At 44.8% G+C, this 22,353-nt stretch overlaps 1 protein-coding gene across 4 annotated transcripts in view; it reads right to left on the bottom strand.

The window, feature by feature from the left end:
• Abhd6 (abhydrolase domain containing 6, acylglycerol lipase) overlaps positions 1-22,353 on the bottom strand; it is a 44,678-nt gene that overhangs the window by 21,440 nt on the left and 885 nt on the right. For 2 of the 4 annotated variants that reach the window (XM_050161136.1, XM_050161137.1), the window contains exons 2-3: positions 10,407-10,467; positions 616-768 (exon numbers count right to left, since the gene is read on the bottom strand). In XM_050161136.1, coding sequence (XP_050017093.1) covers positions 616-734 — 119 coding nt within the window. In that variant the 5' untranslated portion in view covers positions 735-768; positions 10,407-10,467. The remainder of the gene's footprint in view (positions 1-615; positions 769-10,406; positions 10,468-22,353) is intronic. The other 2 variants (XM_050161138.1, XM_050161139.1) reach the window with 1 other exon arrangement.

The raw sequence follows: 22,353 nt of genomic DNA, 5'->3' as shown, positions 1-22,353 counted from the left end.
GAATCCTAGGCTAGCCACAGCTTCTTACTGAGATCTTTTCTTAAAACCCAAACAAAACAGGTAAATCTTAAAGCACTCAGTGCCACATGAGCGTTTCTGAGCTTCTGGTTCACGTCTCAGTGACATCACTGGAGCTGGTGGCTAGGAAAGCAACCATGCCTGGGAGGCTGAGTGGTTCTGAGGGCAAGCATGCGGTCATTAACTCAAGACAGTGTACCTGCTTTGAAGTAGCTGCCAGTTCAAGAACACATTTAAAATCCCAAAGAGGGGATGGAGAGATGGCTCCGTGGTTAAGAGCACTCACTGCTCCTTCAGGGGATCACAAACATGGCATCTTACAACAGTCTGTAACTCCAAGTTCAGGGCACCCAATACCCTGTTCTGGCCTCTGTAGGTGTCAAGCAAGCACATGGTGCGCAGACACGCACACAGGCAAAACACCTACACACATAAAAATATTTTTTTTTAAACTTAAAAGATTTCTAAACAAGATGTCCTTCAACTTTTCTGAGTTTAAAGTATCTCACAACACAATGACGAGTAACAGTGACCAAGACAAAGTGGGGATGAGGATACTATGATACTTTATAAACTTTCACTATACAGCTGACTTACCAATAATAGATTCTTATCAGCGCAGAAGGCCACAGGAGAAAAGAAGCCACGAATGCCAGGATTGGAATGGCCAGGGTTCCACCCGCGATCACAAACATGTTCACTACATCGAGATCCATCCTGCTCTCTAAGGCTGGTTGACACCTGCAGAGGCTGAAGAGAGAGAACAGTACTGAAGCCCTTTTGGGGGGAAAAAGGAAGACGCAGAAAGGGAAAGGATCCTGAATGAGAGATTGGGAGACATGCGCACAATACTGAACCCATCCCAGGGGAAAAGAGGAAGACTCAGAAAGGACAAAGATCCTGAATGAGGCTGAGAAAAAACAAAACAAATGTAGCAACTAGATGTGAGGAGGCAGACTTTGGAGGACCGTGGGCCACAAAAAGTGAAAATCAAAACTACAGGGTACATTCCGGGATGACTGGAGAAATCTGAGCACCCAATGGGTATCAGATGGTACTAGGATGCACAGAGCTACCATTCTTGAACATTTGACAAATTGTAGCTGTGGACAATGCAGGCTGTCATGAGGTTTGAGGGGGTGTGTACAGACTGGTATCCACTACTCACTTTTAAAAAGCTCAGGAAAGAGAAAGTAATGTGTGTGAAATGTTAACTATGATGTATTATTCCCTCAAGTTTTCTATAGATTTTCAATATTTTATTTTCATTGATTGGTTATGCAACCTAGGCTGGCTTGAAACTCACTATGTAACCCAGGTTGACCTGGAACTCACAGTCCTCCTGCCTCAGTTTCTTGAATGCTGAAATTACAGGCAAGCATCTTATAATAACCAAATGAGGGGCTGGAGAGATGGCCCAGTAGTTAGAGCACTTGCTGCTCTTAAAGAGGACTTGAGTTGGGTTCTCAGTACCCAAGTTCCAGGGGATCTGATGCCCTCTTCTGCCTTCTTCAGGCACCAGGCATGGAATTGATGTATTTACATACATGCATGTGCAAAACACTCATACACATAAAATTAAAAATATAACTAATCAAGAGAGGAATTGTATCCATTTCACAGACGAGAGCACTGAGGCAGAGAGGACGTAACTCTGTTCTGCTCATCCGACTGTCCTCTTAGCTGCTTAGTCACTAGAAGTGGTTTTCCCAGCATCCTTTAGTCGCTGGCCTGTCTCTCTTCTAGAAGCTCACTGCATAGGACAAGAATAATCACTTACGTTTTCTCTTACTGCCTAGAATAGCACAAGGCACAAAGTACAAACAGACTAGAGAAAAGCAAAGTTACAAGTTGGGATTAATTCCACATAACATGTTTTAGGGAAGGAAAATCATTACCTGTAATGCTACGAGACTGACGTTTCCCCCTGAAAGTTAAGCAATCACAAAGCTCCCTGAAGGAGCTGTCTCTTAAATTCCAGGTACAAAAGATGGAGAAAGGTGTGTGGCTCAGTGACAGAACACCTGCCTAGCACACCTAGGGCTCTGGGTTCCAGTTCAAAACTGGGGGTTAAAAAAAAGAATTGCTGGCACAATCTGCAAAGAACAGGCATGCGTAAATCTGCAGGCAGGGGTTGTGGATCTCGCATGAGCTGATGACTGCAAGAACTGAGCTTCAAGACGATTCTTCTAGACTACAGGACGCCCTTAGAAAGTGCAGCGAGCCACTGTGATTCAGACTCCTGGGCTGGGAAGCTAATTACCCAATGTCCCATCAGTCTAGGATTTAGAACATTTCATGCCCAAGGTCATGGACATCACGAGCTCTGGCACTTGAAACGGTAGGCAAACATAAAGAGAAAAAACCCTTCCTCTGCCTGTGTCTGCTGGGGACATCCCACTTTGAAGGAATTTTCTACCAGAATTCATCTTCCGAGCAGAAGGAACTTTTGTACAGTAGGACCACTTTAACAAGGTTCGGGCTTCCCAGAGAATCCACACACTTGGTCTCACTGAGAAAGTTATGCTTTCTGACTGCCGTGGCTTAGACCAGTGGTCCTCAATCTGTGGGTCGCGACCCCTTCCACAGGGGTCACTTATCAAATATCCTGCATATCAGATATTTACATTACAATTCATAACAGCAGCAAAATTACAGTTACGAAGTAGCAACGGGATAATTTTATGGTGGGGGTCACCACTATATGAGCTGCATTAAAGGGTTGATGCATTAAGAAAGGTTGAGAACCGCTGATTTAGACAAAGAGGGGATAACTGTTCACACCTCTGCACTATCCTTCACTTACAAAGGACTTGCCTTGCTTTCCTTTGGAAGGTGGGTCCCCTACCCTGCTGGTACATTCATTGTGCCTGGGGGTAGGCTAGAGACAGAAAAACCAAAACTTTGAGAACAAGGAACTACTAATGACTAAAACTCAGAAAACCACATAAGGGCGTTGCCTGAAATTCTCTAGACTAAGGCCCCATACAAAGATAGTGCTTGGTGGTTTGGAAAATGGGAGAACATTAAGCCAGGCTTTAGGGGCATAGGGCTCTGGTTAATGCCAACACTCACTAAGAAACTTATCTCTGCTGTTCAAGTCCTGACAAAGCCAGAGAGCATCTCTGAGGACATCGAATCTGCTCCTAAGAACTCCTGGAAGTGTTTAGCTAGTCAGTAACACAGTTCCCATCGCTCATTCTAACAGACTGTATGTGCAAGTGTTTGAGAGCATGCCGTTAGGTGGGGATACGCCACAGCGGACACGTGGAGGCTAGAGAACAACTTGCGGAACCCAGTTCTCTCCTCCCACTGCGTGGGTTCTGGGGCTCAAATTCAGGCCATCAGGAGTGGCAGTCCAACCACTGAACAATTCAGTGGCTCTTACTAATACGTTTAGTTGTTCTAGGGGTGTATCTTAATTTTCAGAATAAATTTAAGTAAAAAGACACTGATTTAAGGAAAAACACTCGAGCCCATGAAAAACATTGGGGCTCAGGGCTAGTGTTCTAGTCTATCATGCATTAGGTCCTGGGGCTTGCTCCCTGGTGCTGCAAGAAAACCAAAGAAAGTGCTGAGCAGGTGACGTGTGGTTCTGAGGATGTGATAAGTGAGTTGCTGCACGGAAGGGCATAGTCACAGACCGAGGGGCACTAGTCTTAGGGACGTTCCAGCCACCAGTTCCTCTACGCATCTCTCGTCGTCGTCTCTTCTGCCCTTTCCTAATCTGGTGACTTAGTATTTCTAAAATTATGACAGGCAATCAAGGCAAAGGCTCCAGCTAGTCCTTCCATAAGCGTCACATCCTATTTACAGCTCCCCAGAAGCTAACACAGCACCTCGACAAGCTCTTGATTCTCCGTAATGCTTGTTGTTTGATTTACTCTTATCATTAATCTAGGATATAAAGTAGAGGCCCCAGGAGCCCTGCAACACAGGATGAAAGGAGGTAACATCAGGACAGGAGCTGGAGTGGCTCTCCCTCAATATATGCCTTTTTTCTTTGCTTGACTTTCAACGTAATCAACTAATAAGAAATTCATTCTCCATAAAAACAAACAAACAAACAAAAAACAACAAAATAAGGAAGAGAAGGAGGAAGAGTTGGCCATTCCACCAGCAAGGGGAGTCACTCCGAGTCACACAGAGCCCTACTACTCAGCATCCGCCGCCACATATTAACACTGCAGCTACCTGTCCAGGGTCTTTATCATTTTTTTTTTTTTTTTTTGGTTTTTTCGAGACAGGGTTTCTCTGTGGCTTTGGAGCCTGTCCTGGAACTAGCTCTGTAGACCAGGCTGGTCTCGAACTCACAGAGAGAGAGATCCGCCTGCCTCTGCCTCCCGAGCGCTGGGATTAAAGGCGTGTGCCACCATCGCCCGGCTCAGGGTCTTTATCATTATAAACAAGAATGGAGAGGAACTAGACAGGGTAGATCAATAGATCCTTGCACGAGGGAAATCGAGTGTAGTCAGGGTTAGAGATCAGGCATGGCATTTCAGAGCTCTTTAAAGCCCCTGACTTGAATGTTGAGAATCCTGACGATGATATGTATAGGGTATAGGGCAAAATACAAGAGCAAACAGACCATACAAACACTCTCACTGACTCCTGCCTTCTAGGCACGTCCAACCTGCCCAGTGAATCCCAGGGTATTTACTGCTACGGTCCACACATTTGTGGTAACAGTACCACCATCATGTCACAAGGTTGGACATGCTGACATTCATCAAATCTCCCAACTAAAGTCTTGGTCTGTATGAAACAATAATGCCTTTTACAACAAAAAACAACCGTGGCCACCACCATCGCAGTCAGATGTAAGAGCAGTATTCATGCACCAGTAACTCCCCTGTGCTAGCCTTGTGCAGTGATTAACATCCATCTTCCCATTTTCTCTTTCATAACATGATGAGATGAGAATCACGCCTCCCGCTGAAACTTAACGAGGTCAACAAGAACACCTCCCAAGGTCACCTGGTCCGTAAAGCAGCACAACCTGAACCCTCACGCAAGCCTGTGGGTCTCCCTACTGCATATCTCTGCCTCTCTCATGCAGTGTTTTCCAGGCATGCATGCACTGGGCATCAGTTATGCATCAGACTCCCAGTTCAGTGACTCCATAGATACCCACTATATTTTTATAGAACTACATCAACACATGCTAATACAATAACAACTTTGGCAAGTTACCAATCTTGTTCGTTCCTTATCCCTGCTGGTATGTTTCTAAAACTATTCAGTGCTGCTGGTGTGGGAGGTCCTTCTGCCAGTGTGTTGCTTTTCTTGGTTAATGAATAAAGAAACTGCCTTGGCCCATTGATAGAGCAGAACTTAGGTAGGCGGAGAAAATGGAACTGAATACTGGGAGGAAGAAGGCAGAGTCAGAGAGACACCATGGAGCTGCCAGAGTCAGACATGCCAAATCTTTGTCAGTAAGCCACTGCCACGGGGCGATATACAGATTAATAGAAATGGGTTAAATTAATATAAGAGTTAGCCAATAAGAAGCTAAAGCTACACATTCAACGCAATGCCCATTAAAATCCCAGCAAAATTCTTCAAAGACCTCAAAAGAACACTACTTAACTTCATATGGAAAAGCAAAAAACTCAGGATAGCCAAAACAATCCTGTACAATAAAAGAACTTCTGGAGGCATCACAATCCCTGACTTCCAACTCTACTACAGAGCTACAGTACTGAAAACAGCTGGTATTGGCATAAGAACAGACAGGAGGACCAATGGAACCAATATAGAAGACCCGGATATCAATCCACACATCTTTGAACACCTGATCTTTGATAAAGAAGTGAAAAATATCAAATGGAAAAAAGAAAGCATATTTAACAAGTGGTGCTGGCATAACTGGATATCAACATGTAGAAGAATGAAAATAGATCCATATCTATCACCATGCACAAAACTCAAGTCCAAATGGATCAAAGACCTCAATATAAAGCCAGCCACACTGAACCTTATAGAAGAGAAAGTGGGAAGTACAGTTTAACACATTGGCACAGGGAACCACTTCCTAAATATAACCCTAGCAGCATAGACACTGAAAGAAACAATGAATAAATGAAACCTCCTGAAACTGAAAAGCTTCTGTAAAACAAAGGACATGGTCAACAAGACAGTCTATACAATGGGAAAAGATCTTCACTAACCCCACATCAGACAGAGGTCTGATCTCCAAAATATATAAAGAACTCAAAAAAATTGGATGCCAAAAGATCACATAATCCAATAAAAAAAAAAAAAAACAGAGTACAGACCTAAACAGAGAACTCTCAATAGAGGAATCTAAAATGGCTGAAAGACACTTAAGGAAATGTTCCACATCCTTAGTCATCAGAGAAATGCAAATCAAAACAACTGCAAGATTCCATCTACACCTGTAAGAATGGCCAAGATCAAAAACACTGATGACAACTTATGCTGGAGCGGTTGTGGGGAAAAGGGAACACTTCTGCATTGCTGATGTGTGGCAATTTCTCAGAAAGTTAGGAAACAACCTTCCTCAAGACCCAGTAATACCACTTTTGGGTCTATATCCAAAGGATGCTCAATCATGCCACAAAAACATGTGCTCAACTATGTTCATAGCAGCTTTGTTTGTCATAGCCAGAACCTGGAAACAACCTAAATACCCCTCGACTGAAGAACGGATCAGAAAAATGTGGTACATTTACACAATAGAGTATTACACAGCAGAAAAAAATAACCACAGCTTGAATTTTGCAGGAAAATGGGTGGAGCTAGAAAACATTATTTTGAGTGAGGTAACCCAGACACAGAAAGACAATTATCACATGTACTCACTCATAGGTGGTTTTTAAACATAAAACAAAGAAAGCCAGCCTACAAACTACAATCCCAGAGAACTTAGACAACAATGAGGACACTAAGAGAGACTTACATAGATCTAATCTACATGGGAAGTAGAAAGTATAAAAAGACAAGATTTCCTGAGTAAATTGGGAGCATGGGGACCATGGGGGAAGATTGAAGGAGGAAGATGAGAGGCAGGGAGGGGAGCAGAGAAAAATGTAGAGCTCAGTAAATATCAATAAAAAAATGTATATATATATAAAAAAGAAGCTAGAGCTAATGGGCCAAGCAGTGTTTTAATTAATATAGTTTCTGTGTGGTTATTTTGGTTCTGGGCGGCTGATTTGGGACAATTGTCTATATTCTGTCAATTATATTTTAAATAAACGCTGACTGGCCGGTAGCCAGGCAGGAAGTATAAGCAGGACAACCAGACAGGAAGTAGAGGCAGGTCAATGAGAACAGGAGAATTCTGGGAAGAAGGAAGCCCATTCTTCTGCAGTCCTGATCCATCTATAGAAGAAGCAAGACGTGACTGCCTCACTAAAAAAGATACCAAGCCATGTGGCTAACATATATTAGAGTAATGGGCTAATATAAGTTATAAGAGTTAATAAGAAGCCTGAGCTAATGGGCCAATCAGTTTTTAACTAATGTAGACCTCTGTGTGATTTCTTTGGGACTTAACGATTGCGGGGAAACGGGCAGGACAGAAACCCCAGTCAACAGGTGGCTAGGACAAACAAGCGGCTCCCTTCTGCAACATGCTGTTTATGTTTCTTTAGTTATACAACATAAAAATTATCCCCATAAAGTTTAGAAAAATACTGTTATTTTTATTTTGTGTGTATGGGCATCTTGCATGCTTGTGTACCACATGGATGCAGTGCTTACTAAGGCCAGAAAAGGGGGTTAGATTCCCTGGAATTTGAGCTACAGATGGCTTTGAGTCACCATGTGGGTGCAGGGAACTGAACCTGGGTCTTCTGCAAGAGCAATAAGTACTCTTAAGCACTGAGCCATCTCTCTAGGCCTGAAAAATATTAATTTTAGCTATGTCTCATGGCACAGACCAGTAATTCCAGATCCTTGGGAGGCAAGACAGGAGGATCACTAGTTGAAGTAGCAAATTCCAGGCCAGTCTGGGCAGTTAGCAAGATCTTTTCTCAAAATAAATTTGGTGGGTTTTGTTTTGCTGGACATGGGGACATGGGCCAGTGGTAGAATAGGTCGAATTCGGAAGGCTTGGGGGGGGGGGTGGTAATGGTGGTGCTGGTGACTAAGACACTATAAAGAAAGAAATACAGAGAAAGAAAAGTGCCATGTTTCTGAACTAGTTCCTGAAGAGAATCTGATTCTTCAAAACTATCACTGAAGATCAACAGTTAAACAGCCCTGGTTGCTCTCCTCCACTTTCTTTGTGGTCATCTTATCTCCTCAGCCGTGCTTCAGCTCATTCCTGTTCTGTAACTTGAGGCTTCAACAGCTTTGCTGTTGAAGTGAGCCATGGCTGAGCATGCCTGGCTGGGGTACCCCAGTGTGCTCTCCTCAATTGTTCCCTGGATAACTGCAGAGGTATTTTACGTGCCCCCCCCCCCCCCCGGTTATTCTCGTAATGCTCTCCTGACTCTTCCCTCACCTCAACTCTCAACTACTCTCTCCTACAGGAATTAGAAATACCAAGGTACATGACAGGATTTCCTTCTAGATTTTTCTACTGCCTGCCTGACCATCTATGACACTAAGGGTCCCACGATGCCTCAAACATATTTCTTCCTGTTTCTTCTGAGTCACTGACTTTTACTGACAGTTCCTCCATCCACGTAGCATCCTCAATTCTACATAACTTCCACTCTTCTCACTTGTTCAATACACCAGGTGCATATTGGTGAAAGATCCTGGCACTCGGGTCAACTGTCTAAGTCTAAATACTGATGTTTAACCTAAGTAACCTCTGGAGATACAGTTCTGTGACAGAGTGCTTGCCTAGCACATATGAATCCCTAAGGTCAATGTTCAGTACCATAAATTTAAATAATTGACTAATTTAGTAAAATCCAAAGTTCACTTCTTAATTACAGCAGCTGCCTTTCAAGCACTCAATAGCCACATGTAGAGAGGAGTACCGATATGGGACCGCAACAGCACAGGGAGTCACACCCACACACAGGACCACACAGCACTGGGAGTCACACTTAGATGGCCCCTTGCAAGCAATCAATTAGGTCAGTTTGGTTTAGTATTTAGTGGAAGAGCAATCCACATCAGACATAGAACTGTCAATCAGTCAGACGTGCTCCCTTGGAACCAGGCCCTTGTTTCTCCTGGCTCCCTTTCTGTAAATGCTGTCCCAACGCATAAACCATCCTTCCAACACCAGCTCCTGGAGGACTCATCTCAGTTCAAGACAAGAACTGGGCTGAGCTGCTCAAACACCCACCAGATGAAATAAAAACCACCCATATGGTCCCAGTTCAACTTCCCAGTGCTAACTCACCCCATGTCTTCTTACCCCCCAACCAACTAACTTCCTGCCTCACTCCTGAACATATCACTGCTACCCTATAGCTAACTGATAAACTCACTCTTCCCTGCCTCTAGGACTGGTTCCAGTGACGCATTTCCCAGCAGAATACTGTCATTCCTCTGTGGCCTTGCCTTCTAGATATACTTTATATCAGAGCCCTGCTCCTTGATGGTCTTTGAAAACGGTACAGACTTTTGGACTGTATACTGGAGTTATGAAGATCCTTGTGATGGTCTGTCCTGTTCCTTTAAAAGACAAGCCACACCAACTCCCTCCATGTCTGCCGAGGCAAGCTGATCTGCTGATCTTCAGTTTCTAGCCTGAGTTCCTTCCTTCCACCACCCCCTGACCCCCCCCTCAGAGGCAGCTTCTGTCTCTCCCTTCTCCCCACTTCTCTCCTTCTCTGTTTCTCTCTCTCTCTCTCTCTCTCTCTCTCTCTCTCTCTCTCTCTCTCTCTCCTCTTCCCCCTTTCCCCTTCCCTACCATAACCCACTAAATAAATATCCAACTTCACTCTGCATGGCTTGCCCATCCATGTCTCTGTCTCTCACCCTCCGTGTGGCTCCCTGCCTAGGCTCCATGATGCCTTTGGAGACCTGCAGCATGGGCATGTCTAACCATCTCAATCTCTCATCCCACGCGGCTCCCTGCTTGGGACTCACTGCCCCTTGTGACCTGCAGGCAAGCCACTTGGGGGGCTCGGTACCCACTGCCTGCTGCTTGCCGCTACATGGGAACCTGTGGCATGGTCTCATGGCCTGCTGCCCATGGCCTCTGCTTGGGGACCTACAGCATTTCTGCTGCTATGCCTCTTGGGGAACCTGCAGCATTTTACCTTTACCATAACAGTCCTTGCCCCAAGTACTAATCCCTTCCCACCTACCTTTACCATAACAATCCTTGCCCCTTACACTGACCTAGAGCCTACTCAGCATGGGTGGCCTGGGACAGGACTTCAGAATGGCCCAGCCTCAGGAATGTCTGCTCCTGTTTTAGATAATCTAATATATTAAAAAAGCACACTTACTCTTTAAGGAGCAGACGCTTTCCCAACGTTACTGGCTTTGGCAGGAGTTGAAAATCAGATTCTGTAATCACAAGAAATAAAATGACAAAGTATTAAATCATATAAGGAATGTGTTGGTAGCCAGCCAAATCTGGCTGTGGTGGAGCAGAGGGCTCTCAGCACAGGGGAAATGCGCATTTCCTGCAGCTTTATTGTCTGCCTCTAGCTCAAGCCACCTCCCCAATTAGTAGGCCAAAGTGCACAGAGGGTAGGGCTAAAAGGTCTAAGACGAAAGCAGGTGATAGGTCAAGATGGATTGATTGTCACCAGCAGGAGAGGTCAAACAGAGAGAAGCAGGTATGCTTGGGGCACAAAGCTTAACAAAGACCTTCAAATAAAGATCTAGATTCTTGTTCCTCATCTGAACGAGGGCTTAGCCAAATGCTATATTTGGGAAGAAATAAAAAAAGAAAATTAACTAGTGGCTAAAGGAAGGAAATCCTGCTACAGGAGTAGCCAGTGAGCACGGCTGCTAAATGCTCAAAAACTGGGCTAGAAGGACAGAAGGGGGCTGGCAAAAACTTCACAGCAAAGTGTGAGGAGATGGGACAGGAAAGTTAGACCACTCGAAACAAAAGTATTCCAGGCAAGTTAGCGTTAAACATGAAAAACAGGGGCTGGAGAGATGGCTCAGTGGTTAAGAGCATTGCCTGCTCTTCCAAAGGTCCTGAGTTCAATTCCCAGCAACCACATGGTGGCTCACAACCATCTGTAATAAGGTCTGATACCTTCTTCTGGCCTGCAGACATACACACAGATAGACTATTGTACACATAACAAATAAATAAATAAATAAATATTTAAAAAAAACATGAAAAACAGAATCAAGAAAGGTCTAGAAGAAATCACAACTTGAAAATGTCTCCATGGGGAAGGTCACTCTAAGTCACATAAACCACAGAGGCCATAACAAAACACTTCACTAAAAATAAATTATATCAGTATTACAAGAATAATAAGTTGACTGCCTAAAATTGCTTTTGAAGTCCACTTGGAAAAAGATTTCATAAACAAAATCAAAACTTGCCAACAGATATCACATAACAGACAACTTCCTTAGAGCATAAAAAGTCCCCATAGACCAAGAACAAGTAAGTGGGTAAGTGACCTGGATAAGGCCCCAGGAAGAAAATAGAAACAGCACTTAAACCCACAAAAAGATGCTCATCTCATTTACAATAAGACTAAGACTAATTCCTTGGGTTAAGGTTCCCATTCATCACCAGCAAAAACAGTAAAAACCCAAGAAGCCATGGACTATGTGGAAGTATGTGTAGAAACAGATGCTCTCACATTCTGGACCAGTTTACACACTCATTAACAAACTCCATGGATACCAACTTGTCAAAACCTGTGGCAATGTAAGGTGTCCCTTCCCTTGACCTAACAATGCCCCTTTTCTTTTAGGAGTTCACCCTTATTTTCTATTGAATATATATAAAATCTTGATACGAGGTTATTTATTACAACATACTATAACGAAAGACTGGAAGCAACTCATATGCCCCCTTTTTCATGGGATCTGGTGAATAAACACTGGCATAGCTTTTTAAAAGACCACAGCTGAACAGCTGTGGTATATGACTTTAATCCCAGCACTTGGGAGGCAGAGGCAAGCAAATCTCTGAGTTAGAGGTCAGCCTGGTCTACAGAATGAGTTTCAGAACAGCCAGGGCTACACAGAGAAACCCTATCTTGAAAAAACAAAACAAAGCAGCAACAACAAAAGATTCAATAGAGCCATTAAGTACAAATTAAAATTTTCAGACATTAAAATAATGGGGCACACAACTATGCAGGGTGATGTATGTCTTTAATCCCAGCATTTGGATAGCAGAGGTAGGTGGATCTCTGTAAGTAAGTAAGAAGCCAGCTTGGTCTACATAGTGACTTCCAAGCCAGCAGTGGTACTTAGATCTTGTCTTTTAAAAATTACATTTATTTGGGACTGGAGAGATATCTGGGTGCTTAAGAGCAGTTGCCACTCTGCAGAGGACCAGGGTTCAGTTTCCAGAACCCACATGGGGGTTCACAACTGTAACTCAAATTCCACCAGATCAGATACCCTCTTCTGTCTTCCATGGGCATCAGACACACACATGGCTCACATGTATACATGCAGGTGATACTCTCATACACATAAAAATAAATACATTTTAAAATACTGAGGCAGTCCCATTTGTCCCAATGGGTAATGAACAAAAAGGTATATTGTTAATTAAAAAAAGAAAAGAAAAAGAAATAGAAGACTGTAGAGCAGCCAGGCATGTAGTACACATGGATAATTCCATCGCTTAGAAAACAGAAGCAGATTCTGGTCCTGTGGTGGTGCATGCCTCTAATCCTAGCACTTGGGAGGCAGAGGCAAGCAGATCTCATAGAGTTCAAGGCCAGTCTGCTCTATAGATCAAGTTATAGGATGGTCAGGGCTACCTAAAGAGACCCTGTCTTGGGGGGGGGGGAGAGAAAGCAAGAAAGCAAGAAAGCAAGCAAGCAAGAAAGAAAGAAAGAAAGAAAGAAAGAAAGAAAGAAAGAAAGAAAGAAAGAAAGGAAGGAAGGAAACTGAAGTGGGAGGATAGGGAGTTCAAGGCTAGTATGAGCTGTATAGCAACCCAGTCTTAAAAAAATAAGTAAACAAGCAAAATCAAAACAGACAGTAGACAAAATAAGACTTCTAAATTGAAGAGAGAAGGAGAGACATATATCATATGCTTGTATATGTATAAAATGGTTCTGGAAAGAATGGCTGGGTCTGGGAAGAGAAACTGGAAGGTTGGGAGTAGAGATGAAGAAATAGAAATTCAAGTACTGTTAGGATGAAAATCTATCTCCGTACATTAGGCACACATAATCATAATCAGAATGCCTACATTAAGATAATATTCGGGGGGGCACACCTCCTGACCTATGTAACAGTGCAGAGGTTAAGTACACACCAGCGGGAACTTTAGTCTTTAACGCTTGAGGTCCAGTACTCCAAGATAGACACTGATAAGGTCTTTCCAACCTGTAACCACACATCCAAGGTTAAGCTATGACTTCCTATCTCCTTTGTGGTCCAGAAAGGGCTGATGAGAAAGTTCATAAAACACCAGTGACTGTTTTCCCTGGGGGTTCTTGTTCAAGAAGTGGTCGAGACACAGCTGCTTCCCCAATTCTGTTACTCTAGTAACACCGTGGACAAGACAGATCAATCTGCTGGGCTGTGCCCATGGGCAGGAGGAACAGAAAGTCTTACCACTTAATCCTGGAGATCCGACTAACAGGGACAGGACCCATTAGACAGAACAACCAGGAACTTAGCTAGAAGGGGGCTTGTGCATCTGTGGCACAGTTTTCAAAACTTTTACTGTCTAAGAAGACAAAGTTCATGTCCTAGCAAGGCCCAGTTCGTGAGAAACATCAGACTCTTGAGCCAAGATATGAGCTGTGATAATCCAAGATAACCACCTCCTAGAAATCATGTTTGAAATAATACAAAACCACTGAAATCCAAACCAGTCTCTCCATCTGTCTAAAACAGAAGTCTAATGCCACTTGACCAGCTCCTCATGTGGTACCTGAGCTCCAGGGTCTGGGGGAGTTCACTACAAGCTTTCATCCTCCCTCAAGGAAGAGTGCCAGAGAGAGCATCATATTGGCAAGCATTTTCTACTGGACCAAAAGGGAATCAAAGTAGCCCCATGTGTGCTATGATAGAGACCTAGAATGGAAACTGAGCATCTAAAACATTCTCCTATTGCCCAAACTTGCTCTCAAAGAGCTGGGAGTTTAAAGAGGTTTGTCTTCAGCAAAGGGGGTACAGCCAGTCAAAAGTATTTCTGATTGTAGGAACAAAGCCGACTTCACAGAGAAGAGCCCTGTCAAAATAAACAGTGGCAAGGTTTGGAGGGCACAAAGTCTAGTCTACCTTTTTTCTAGCCAAAATCTCCTACCCAGAGGAAGTCTCAGTAATGTAATAAACACACACACACACAAAAGCACAACATAAAAACTAGACCTTGTGGTGCTTGCCAGGAACCCTACAGCATTCAGGAGGCTGAGGCAGGAGGATCATGTTGAAGGACAGTCTGGGCCACAAGAAGAGATTCTTATCAAAAAGAGGGGTAGGAGAGGAAGAAGGCGAAGGAAAAGGAGAAGACAGAAGAAGAAGGAGAAGGAGAAGGAGAAGGAGAAGGAGAAGGAGAAGAAGAAGAAGAAGAAGAAGAAGAAGAAGAAGAAGAAGAAGAAGAAGAAGAAGAAGAAGAAGAAGAAAGAAGACACAAGACAGAACCACACTTAAAATTTCGTAGTTGGTAGATAGCACTGGAAAACACTACATTAAGAAATTAAGAACTAGGTTCAGAAAGACAAAGACCAAAGGCCACATAGCCTTTCTCATATGCAGATCCTAGGTTCTAGTTCTTATATATGTATAACTATTAGGGAGTGAGTTATGAAATCACAAAGGTGACCATGAGGGAGGGAAGAAAGGCAGTAAACAGAGTAACAGAACACATGCAATATAACAGGCCAGGAGGGAGGGGGAGATAAGAGAGAGAAAGGGAAAACAACCAAAACAAAGTATGCTTGAAAATGCTGAAGAACTCTGTTACTTTGTATACTAGTTTAAAAAAAAAAAAACAACTAAGATGCGACAAACACAAGTTTGCTGCTGGGAACTTGTACACTCTTCCTTAGTAAACTTAAAGTGTTTGTTTAAGCAAGGGGCTAGGATGTAGCTCAGCATGCACAAAGCACTGGGTTCCATCCCAGCACTGTTGTAAAGTCGGTAAGATGGTACCTTCTGCAACCACAGCCTGGAGGGTAGGAAGATCAAGGTCATCTTCAGCTACATAGTAAGTTTGAGGCCAACCTGGGATACTTGAGATCCTGTCTCAAACACAGACACAAAAGGAGTAACAAACACTAAATAAAATATGTGTTTTAGAGCCAGGTGGAGGTGACACACACCTTTAATCCCAGCACTTGAAAGGCAGAGGCAGGCAGATCTCTGTGAGTTCAAAGACAGCCTGGTCTATAGAGTGAGTTCCAAGATAGTCAAGGCTACACAGAGAAACTGTGTCTTGAAACCACCCCCCAAATTGTTTTAATTACAACCCTGTGTTAATTCCTAGAACAAAGAATAAGGTACCATAGACTGTTAGTAGCATGAAGGGTCTGGTTACCATGGTGTTACCAAGAGGCTTTTTTTTTTTTTGCAAAAGTATCTCAGTCTCATTTCTTAAGGGTCCCTCAATCCTCTAATTTTCCTGTCTCTATCCCCTGAAGGGGTGCTTACCCCTTGTCTTGAACTGTTGACACATCTAAAAATATCCCATTCTGCCACTGTCTCAACACATCAGCCAGGAGGCTCCCAAGCATCACTTGTTTTGATTTCATGAAATCCTGCCTCTCTGCTAAGAGTGGTGATTGTACAGTCCCCTGTCTATCTAACACTTACAAAAATCTATGGCAGAGAAGACACAGAACAAATCACGGGTGCTCCTGGAGCTTGCCTGTCCACCAGCGTGGAAAACAGCAGGGGATGTGACAGAATGGGCCGTCGTATTGCATGTTCATGAATCCATTAATGAGGATTTTCTTGGCATGAGAACTTCTACCTCCCATCTCCAGGCTGGACCCTTTGGTTGACTGAGATATGAGAACAACTCCCGCTGAGGACTGAGCCATACTGGCTTTTTCTTCTTCTTCACTGGCCCCTCTCCCAGGACGCTGTTAAATCTCCTTTGTGGCTCTTTCTGGTAGAACAAGGAAGTTAGATCCTCAGCTAGGGTTTTCTCTGTGCCCCTAGTTCACCTCACTCATTCTCCCTCCCCCCAAAACTTCTAAATGAACCAGATCATGGCCTCTGACTTATCATAAACACTTACGACCCACTGTGCCATGTTCTTGGTGGACACCTGGTAAATTCCAAACAGTATACCACAAAGTCAAAACACAGCCCACTCTCAGACGTGGAAGAAAGAAGTCCCTGCAGCCACCAGACTGTCTTTCGTGGAGGAGCCACGGGTCCATAGGGCTGTATAGTAGTGTCAACATAGGCTATACCCTCCCTCCATCCTATGACTACCAACACAATGAACATTACTGTCAGAACCTTTGCTAGAGGCTGCAGATCAGTGGGGCAGCTGAGACCCAGAGGGTCGCACTGCTTTCTTTTCCTCTGCTCCTCGGTTCGCAAGGGCCTTCAGCATCAAGTGCAAGGCTCATCTATCAGGAATCATTCTTTTCAATCCCTCACCACCTGTCCGCCACCTTCGCGGACTATTCCACAAGCCGTGGACACACCAGAGCCTTCCACGTCTCTAGGGCTTTGGCACACTTGGTCTTCTGTCTTTTAAGCCCTGGCTCACCCATGGGTTTTGCCCATCAGCACTGTACCTCCTGTCTGCATGTGCTCCTCAAAGGTTCAGGTTTGTGCTACAGTATCCTGGGTTCAAATCTCTGCTCTGCTACTAACCAGCCACTGGGCTTTGAGCAGATTCTCTTCAGAACTTTAGTGTGGAGATGACACGATGTCAGAGAAGGTTCAAAGGAGTGACTGGCACATACTGGAAGTCCCTCTGCACAGCAGGGAAGACCAGCCTGCTGGCCCAGTAGTCAGACAGCCTGCCACACACCACACCTTTACCCCTGCCACGTCCTGCCCTGCTCAGGGACTGTCCAACTACTTAAGCTATATAAAGGGGTCTGTGCTGTAGTCCTACACACTCAGGTTTAGCTTAGTGTCCAGTCCTCAAGGGTACAGCCCTGGACTCCTAACCTGGGTACATGACAAAGCAAACCTCCCTGGCCAACAGCCAAGGCTTCTGGAAAACTCCCAGGCAAAAGCTGCTGCTATTCTAGCCAATTACTTAACAAGAGGAGGATCCCAACCTGCAGCAGTTAGGGACCTTGGTTCACCCCTTCCAGGACTGGGTGCTCCGCTTTGGTACTGCAGAGGCCACCGGGCCAGGCAAGCCCATGCAGCCATAGCAGCGACAACTACCTGACGCACAGGGCTATCGACAGCACCGCGCTCTTCTGTGAAGAGACAGTTACACTCAATAGCAAGAAGCACTTTCATGTCATGAGAAGCAAGCCCATGTCAGGATTCTTAGTAAGTGGCAATGGGGGCCAGATGAGCAATGTTGGCTGTCCTGCCTTCAGCATCCCTGGCCTTCACCTGCTCAAGCTCTTCACAAGCTGTGATGAGCAGAAAGGTCTCAAAACAAAACAAAATTGACAACTCCAGGGGGGACAAAGTTACCCCGGCTGAGACTTCTACCCGCATCTCATCACCGTGGAAACTCAGTGAGGAATTTGGAATTATGCACAAAAGTTGCCCAGAAATAATGTCTTCCATTGTCAAGGGTTCCAAACCCAGTTTGCAGACTCTTACAGCCTGGTTCCATATCAGTTCCATATCCTGATTCAGTTGGCTCAGGAGTGGAGTGTTGGCACAGTACTGTTTTTAAAACCCTCGCTGCTTGGCTGGTTGGTTGTGCCTTAGAACTCAGACCGGCCTCAAGCTTGCTACACAGCCAAGGATGGCCTTCACTGCTTCACCAGAGCTGGGATTACAGGCGTGCACCACCACGCCTAGTTTCTGTGGTGCTGGGATGGAGCCCAGGGCTTCAAGCATGCTAAGCAAACGTAACAGAACCACATTTCCTGCACAAAATGGATCTAAGTGTCCCAGAGCCTTTCCCCCACAGGGTAGATAGTGTAAATACTAAGCAAGTTCAAAAGCCAGGCAAGAAGTTTACCCCTGAGTTACGGTGGAGCCCTCCCCACCAGGGGCTCTAAGTGTACACAGAATGCAGCTAACACTTCTTCTGCCAACCCCATCCCCATGGCAGTGGAAAAAGCCAGTGGTGCAGCCAAAACAAGTGTGAGAAGATTTCTGATGCTCCTTCCTCACTGTGACACGTCTTCTGTGCACCCCATTTCTCGGACTGTAGACAGTTTAGCAGAAAGAAAACGTACTGCCACCAACAGGCAGCTTCCTCAAGTTCTTATCGAGTTTACGCAGTGCTGCCCCTTGGGACTGCCCATGAAGGCCCGCCTCACACAGCTGTTGGCCATATCTGAAACACGTTTAAACCAGTTTTTAAAATAGTAACATGTGGTAGTGGTGGTGGGGGAGGTGTTCTGTGTTCCGGAGAGATAGTTCAGTATCTATCTGAACTGACACCAAACTTTGACAACCCAAGCTCAGTTCCTGGGACCTACGAAGGGGAAGGGAGCCAACTCTTGAAAGCTGTCCTCACTTGTGTGCTGTGCTGTGCATGTACAGCTATGCACAAATAAACATGCAATAATTTCTAACATTTTTTAAAGGGTGGGCATGTAGCTCAGTGGTAGAGAATCTACCTAACATGTATAAGGCCTTGGGTCCAGCATCCATACCAGTACCCCTCCCCCTGCAAAAACAAACAACGTGTAGACCTTGCTTCTTGGTATACTGCAAACTTAATTCTTTTGTTTTTCAGTTTTGTTTTTCGAGACAGGGTTTCTGTGTAGCCTTAGCTGTCCTAGAACTCACTGTAGCCCAGGCTGGCCTTGAACTTAGAGATCTGCCTGCCTTGCCTTCTGAGTGCTGGGATTAAAGGTCTGCACTACCACACCCAGCTCGCAAAGACTTTTAAAGGGGTCTCTGCCCTTCTTTTTGAAATCAGAGCACAATAACTGATCTGGTCACCAAAATAACCAGAAACAAAGTGGTAAAGAGTGTTCTCTCAGCTGCTCATCAGTCTCCAAGGATAAAACACTCATCAGTTTTTCCTCCCAAACCCAGAGGTGATCCATATTCCCTCGGGACAGGCCTGTATCAGCCAAACAATCTATGAACCAAGACCATCTCTAAGACAGGTTTTCCTCCTTGCAAAAAATTGCATAAGTGCTTCCAGTTGCACAAACGGTTTGGCCACATTCACTCTCCCTATACAGATCCCCACAGAGCTCACAGCCCATCAGTTCTAAAGCTCGAGAAAGGGAGGGCTAATGTGCTCTCTTAGTGCAAAGGCAGAAAATGGGTTAGAGCTGACAAAAGCTTCAGAGGCCTTTCTGAGTTAAAAAAAAAAAGTTTATTCTGCTTGGCCCAAACTCACTTTCAAGTAGAGGGTGTGAGTTGGTTATTTGTAATTAAATATAGCTTCTATAATTCAAGGTAGTGGTCAGTGGTCATGGCTCTTCCCAGTACTGGTGGTCCACACGCTGGGCTCTGCGGATCACTTTCTCAAAGGATTACTGCTTTCCTCTCATGCAGGAACAGTTTCTAAGCCGAAGCTCACAGAGTAGGTAACCGGCCAGGGCCACAGAACAAGTAGAGCAGAGATGTAGGCCCAATGCAAAAGCAAATATGCCGCCATGTAACATGAGCCTTTCTCTCTAAGATCCAGCTGTGCTACAGTGATGGGGTTCAATGTTACAGGGTTCAGAAACCATGGGCCCACAATTTCTTTACAAACCAATCTACCTGTTGGCTTATACAGTGGGAGGGAGGGAGGGAAAGAGGGAGGGGGAGGGAAGCGGGAGGGAGGGAGAGAGACAGAGAGAGACAGAGAATCCTGGAGAGCACTAAAAACTCCCTGATGGGGGCTGGAGAGATGGCTCAGTGGTTAAGAGCTTTGCCTGCTCTTCCAAAGGTCCTGAGTTCAATTCCCAGCAACCACAAGATGGCTCACAACCATCTGTAATGAGACTTGGTGCCCTCTTCTGGCCTGCAGAGATACATGCAGGCAGAACACTGAATACATAATAAATAAATCTAAAGAAAAAAATCAAAAACTCCCTGATGATCAGAGTAACTTAATTTACTTATTTAGCTATGGCAGGGATTAAACCCAGCGCCTATCACATTCCAGGCAAGTGCTCTAACACTGTATCTCCCTCATCCCCAGCCCACAAAGCCCAACTTTAGAAAACTAACTGGTCCCAAAAACACAGGTGCCACATTTCTATTCCCTCCATTAGAAAAGCATTCATAAGAAGTTAGTCATGGAGGCAGGACAGATGGCTCAGCAGTTAAGAGTACTGGCTGCTCTTGCACAGAACCCGGTCCAATTCCCAGCACCCACGTGGCAGCTCACAAACATCTGTAACCCCAGCCCCAGGGGATTTTATATCCTCTTCTGATCTCCACAGGTACCAGACAGACAGACAGACAGACATCCAAATGTAACACCCATACATATAAATTAAAAAAAAAAAGTTGTTAAAACTGGGTTTAAAAAAAAAATCAGTGACTGTGAGAACCTCTGAGGTCAAAGTTGGTGTGTCTCAGGAAGGTGCCATTTCTGGGAGTCTCGCATCACCAGCCCCTAAGAACCGCATCAACAGGGCACCCACCTTGTGGGGCAGTCAAGACAGTAAGTACTACGGGTAATGCTTCTCAGTGGCTAGGTCAGAATCAGGCACTGAGTACTTGCTTACTTTCTCAGCTACTACAGTTACATTCAGTATTTAATAGCAGCTGGTGGCAGCCAGCCTTGCGGGACGCCTGAGCAGGGAGTGAAGCAAAGGTTGTCTTCAAGGTCCCAGCTAGAGCAGGGCTCTCCTCTGACTTTTCTTAAACACCTAGAGCCTGGGACCTTAAAAAAAAAAAAAAAAAAAAAAAAAAAAAAAAAAAAAAAAAAAAAAAAAAAAAAAAAAAAAAAAAAAAAAAAAAAAAGGCTCAGAATAACATATCCCCTGCACACACAGCCGTTTGATCCTCCTCCTAAGCCTCACTGGGTTGATTTGGCCTCCCCACAGGTCTGTGGGTGTGGGAGTAAATCACGTGTGCTTAGCCCAGCAGCTAGCATTATCTGCATCTCTAAGGCAACCAGAAAGCCCCAGTCCCTGCAAGCCGGGATGCTAAATTCTTCTCTGGCTGTCGAAGTTGTTAGACCACCAGCTTCCTGGCTCCTCCAAAGGGAGAGGGAATTGGGACATGCAAAAGCATCAGAAGGCCAAAGGAGATTTGATGTTCCCGGAAGGAGAGAAATCTTAGGGTAGGTACGGAAGCCTGGTCATGGTAAGAGAGGTGACAGGGAACTAGGTCATTTGGGAGTGTTAGGTAGCCAGACAGGCTTGAAGAAAGGACTCCCTCTCCCATCATGAGCTTCGGGCCCCACCTCTTGTCTCCCTGGCAACGCTTTTTTTTTCTTTTTTCTTTTTTTTAGAAAAGGAAACTCACTTTTGCTGGGTGTGCGGATCTGTGAGTTCAAGGCCAACCAACCTGATCTTTGGAGAGAGTTCTAGACAGCAGCCCACGGAGAAACCCAGTCTCAAAAAACAAACAAACAAACAAACAAACAAAAACGAGAAAGAAAGAAAGAAAGAAAGAAAGAAAGAAAGAAAGAAAGAAAGAAAGAAAGAAAGAAAGAGCAGGAAGCATCATAATTTCCCTCCTTTAAGATTTCAAGTACCACATGCAAGGGAGGAAACTAGAGGCTGGTAGTCTCTGTTGAGGCCCCCCCCCCAAGAAAGCATTTCCTCCCGGTAAAGCGTGGTCTTTAAAAACTGAGCCAACTGGGCACGTCAATCCCCTAGCCAGGAGGTCGCCTCACAGCAAGGACGCGGTAGGTAAGGGTAGGAATAATTATCACTTAGCGAGATAAGATAAGAGCTCAGAAGCCCCTCCCTAGAGGCAGCTGCTTGCACGTCTTCACTGTTAGTCTGCCCACTTTTCTGAGCTCTATTTCAAAACGCTAATCATGCTTGTCCCCGACATTCTGAACAGATCTCTCCCTGATGCTCGAAGCCCCTCCACACAGTTGCTTGAAGAGTTTCCACTGCTGAGCCTGTGTTGGCCCTAACTCAAAGGGCACGACTTTCCACTCCATCTCCCTCCTTCCACCAGCCACAGAAATTTTCAGCCTGCCTACCCAGTTTTCTCTCAAACTCTAGCAACATGGTTCCCGAGCTTTAAAATGTTTCT

The sequence above is a fragment of the Alexandromys fortis genome, unplaced genomic scaffold (genome assembly GCF_014885135.2).
Source record: "Alexandromys fortis isolate MF-2015 unplaced genomic scaffold, M_Fortis_MF-2015_v1.1 scaffold_123, whole genome shotgun sequence".
NCBI lineage: Eukaryota > Metazoa > Chordata > Mammalia > Rodentia > Cricetidae > Alexandromys > Alexandromys fortis.
This window is presented reverse-complemented; position numbering and strand designations above follow the sequence as displayed.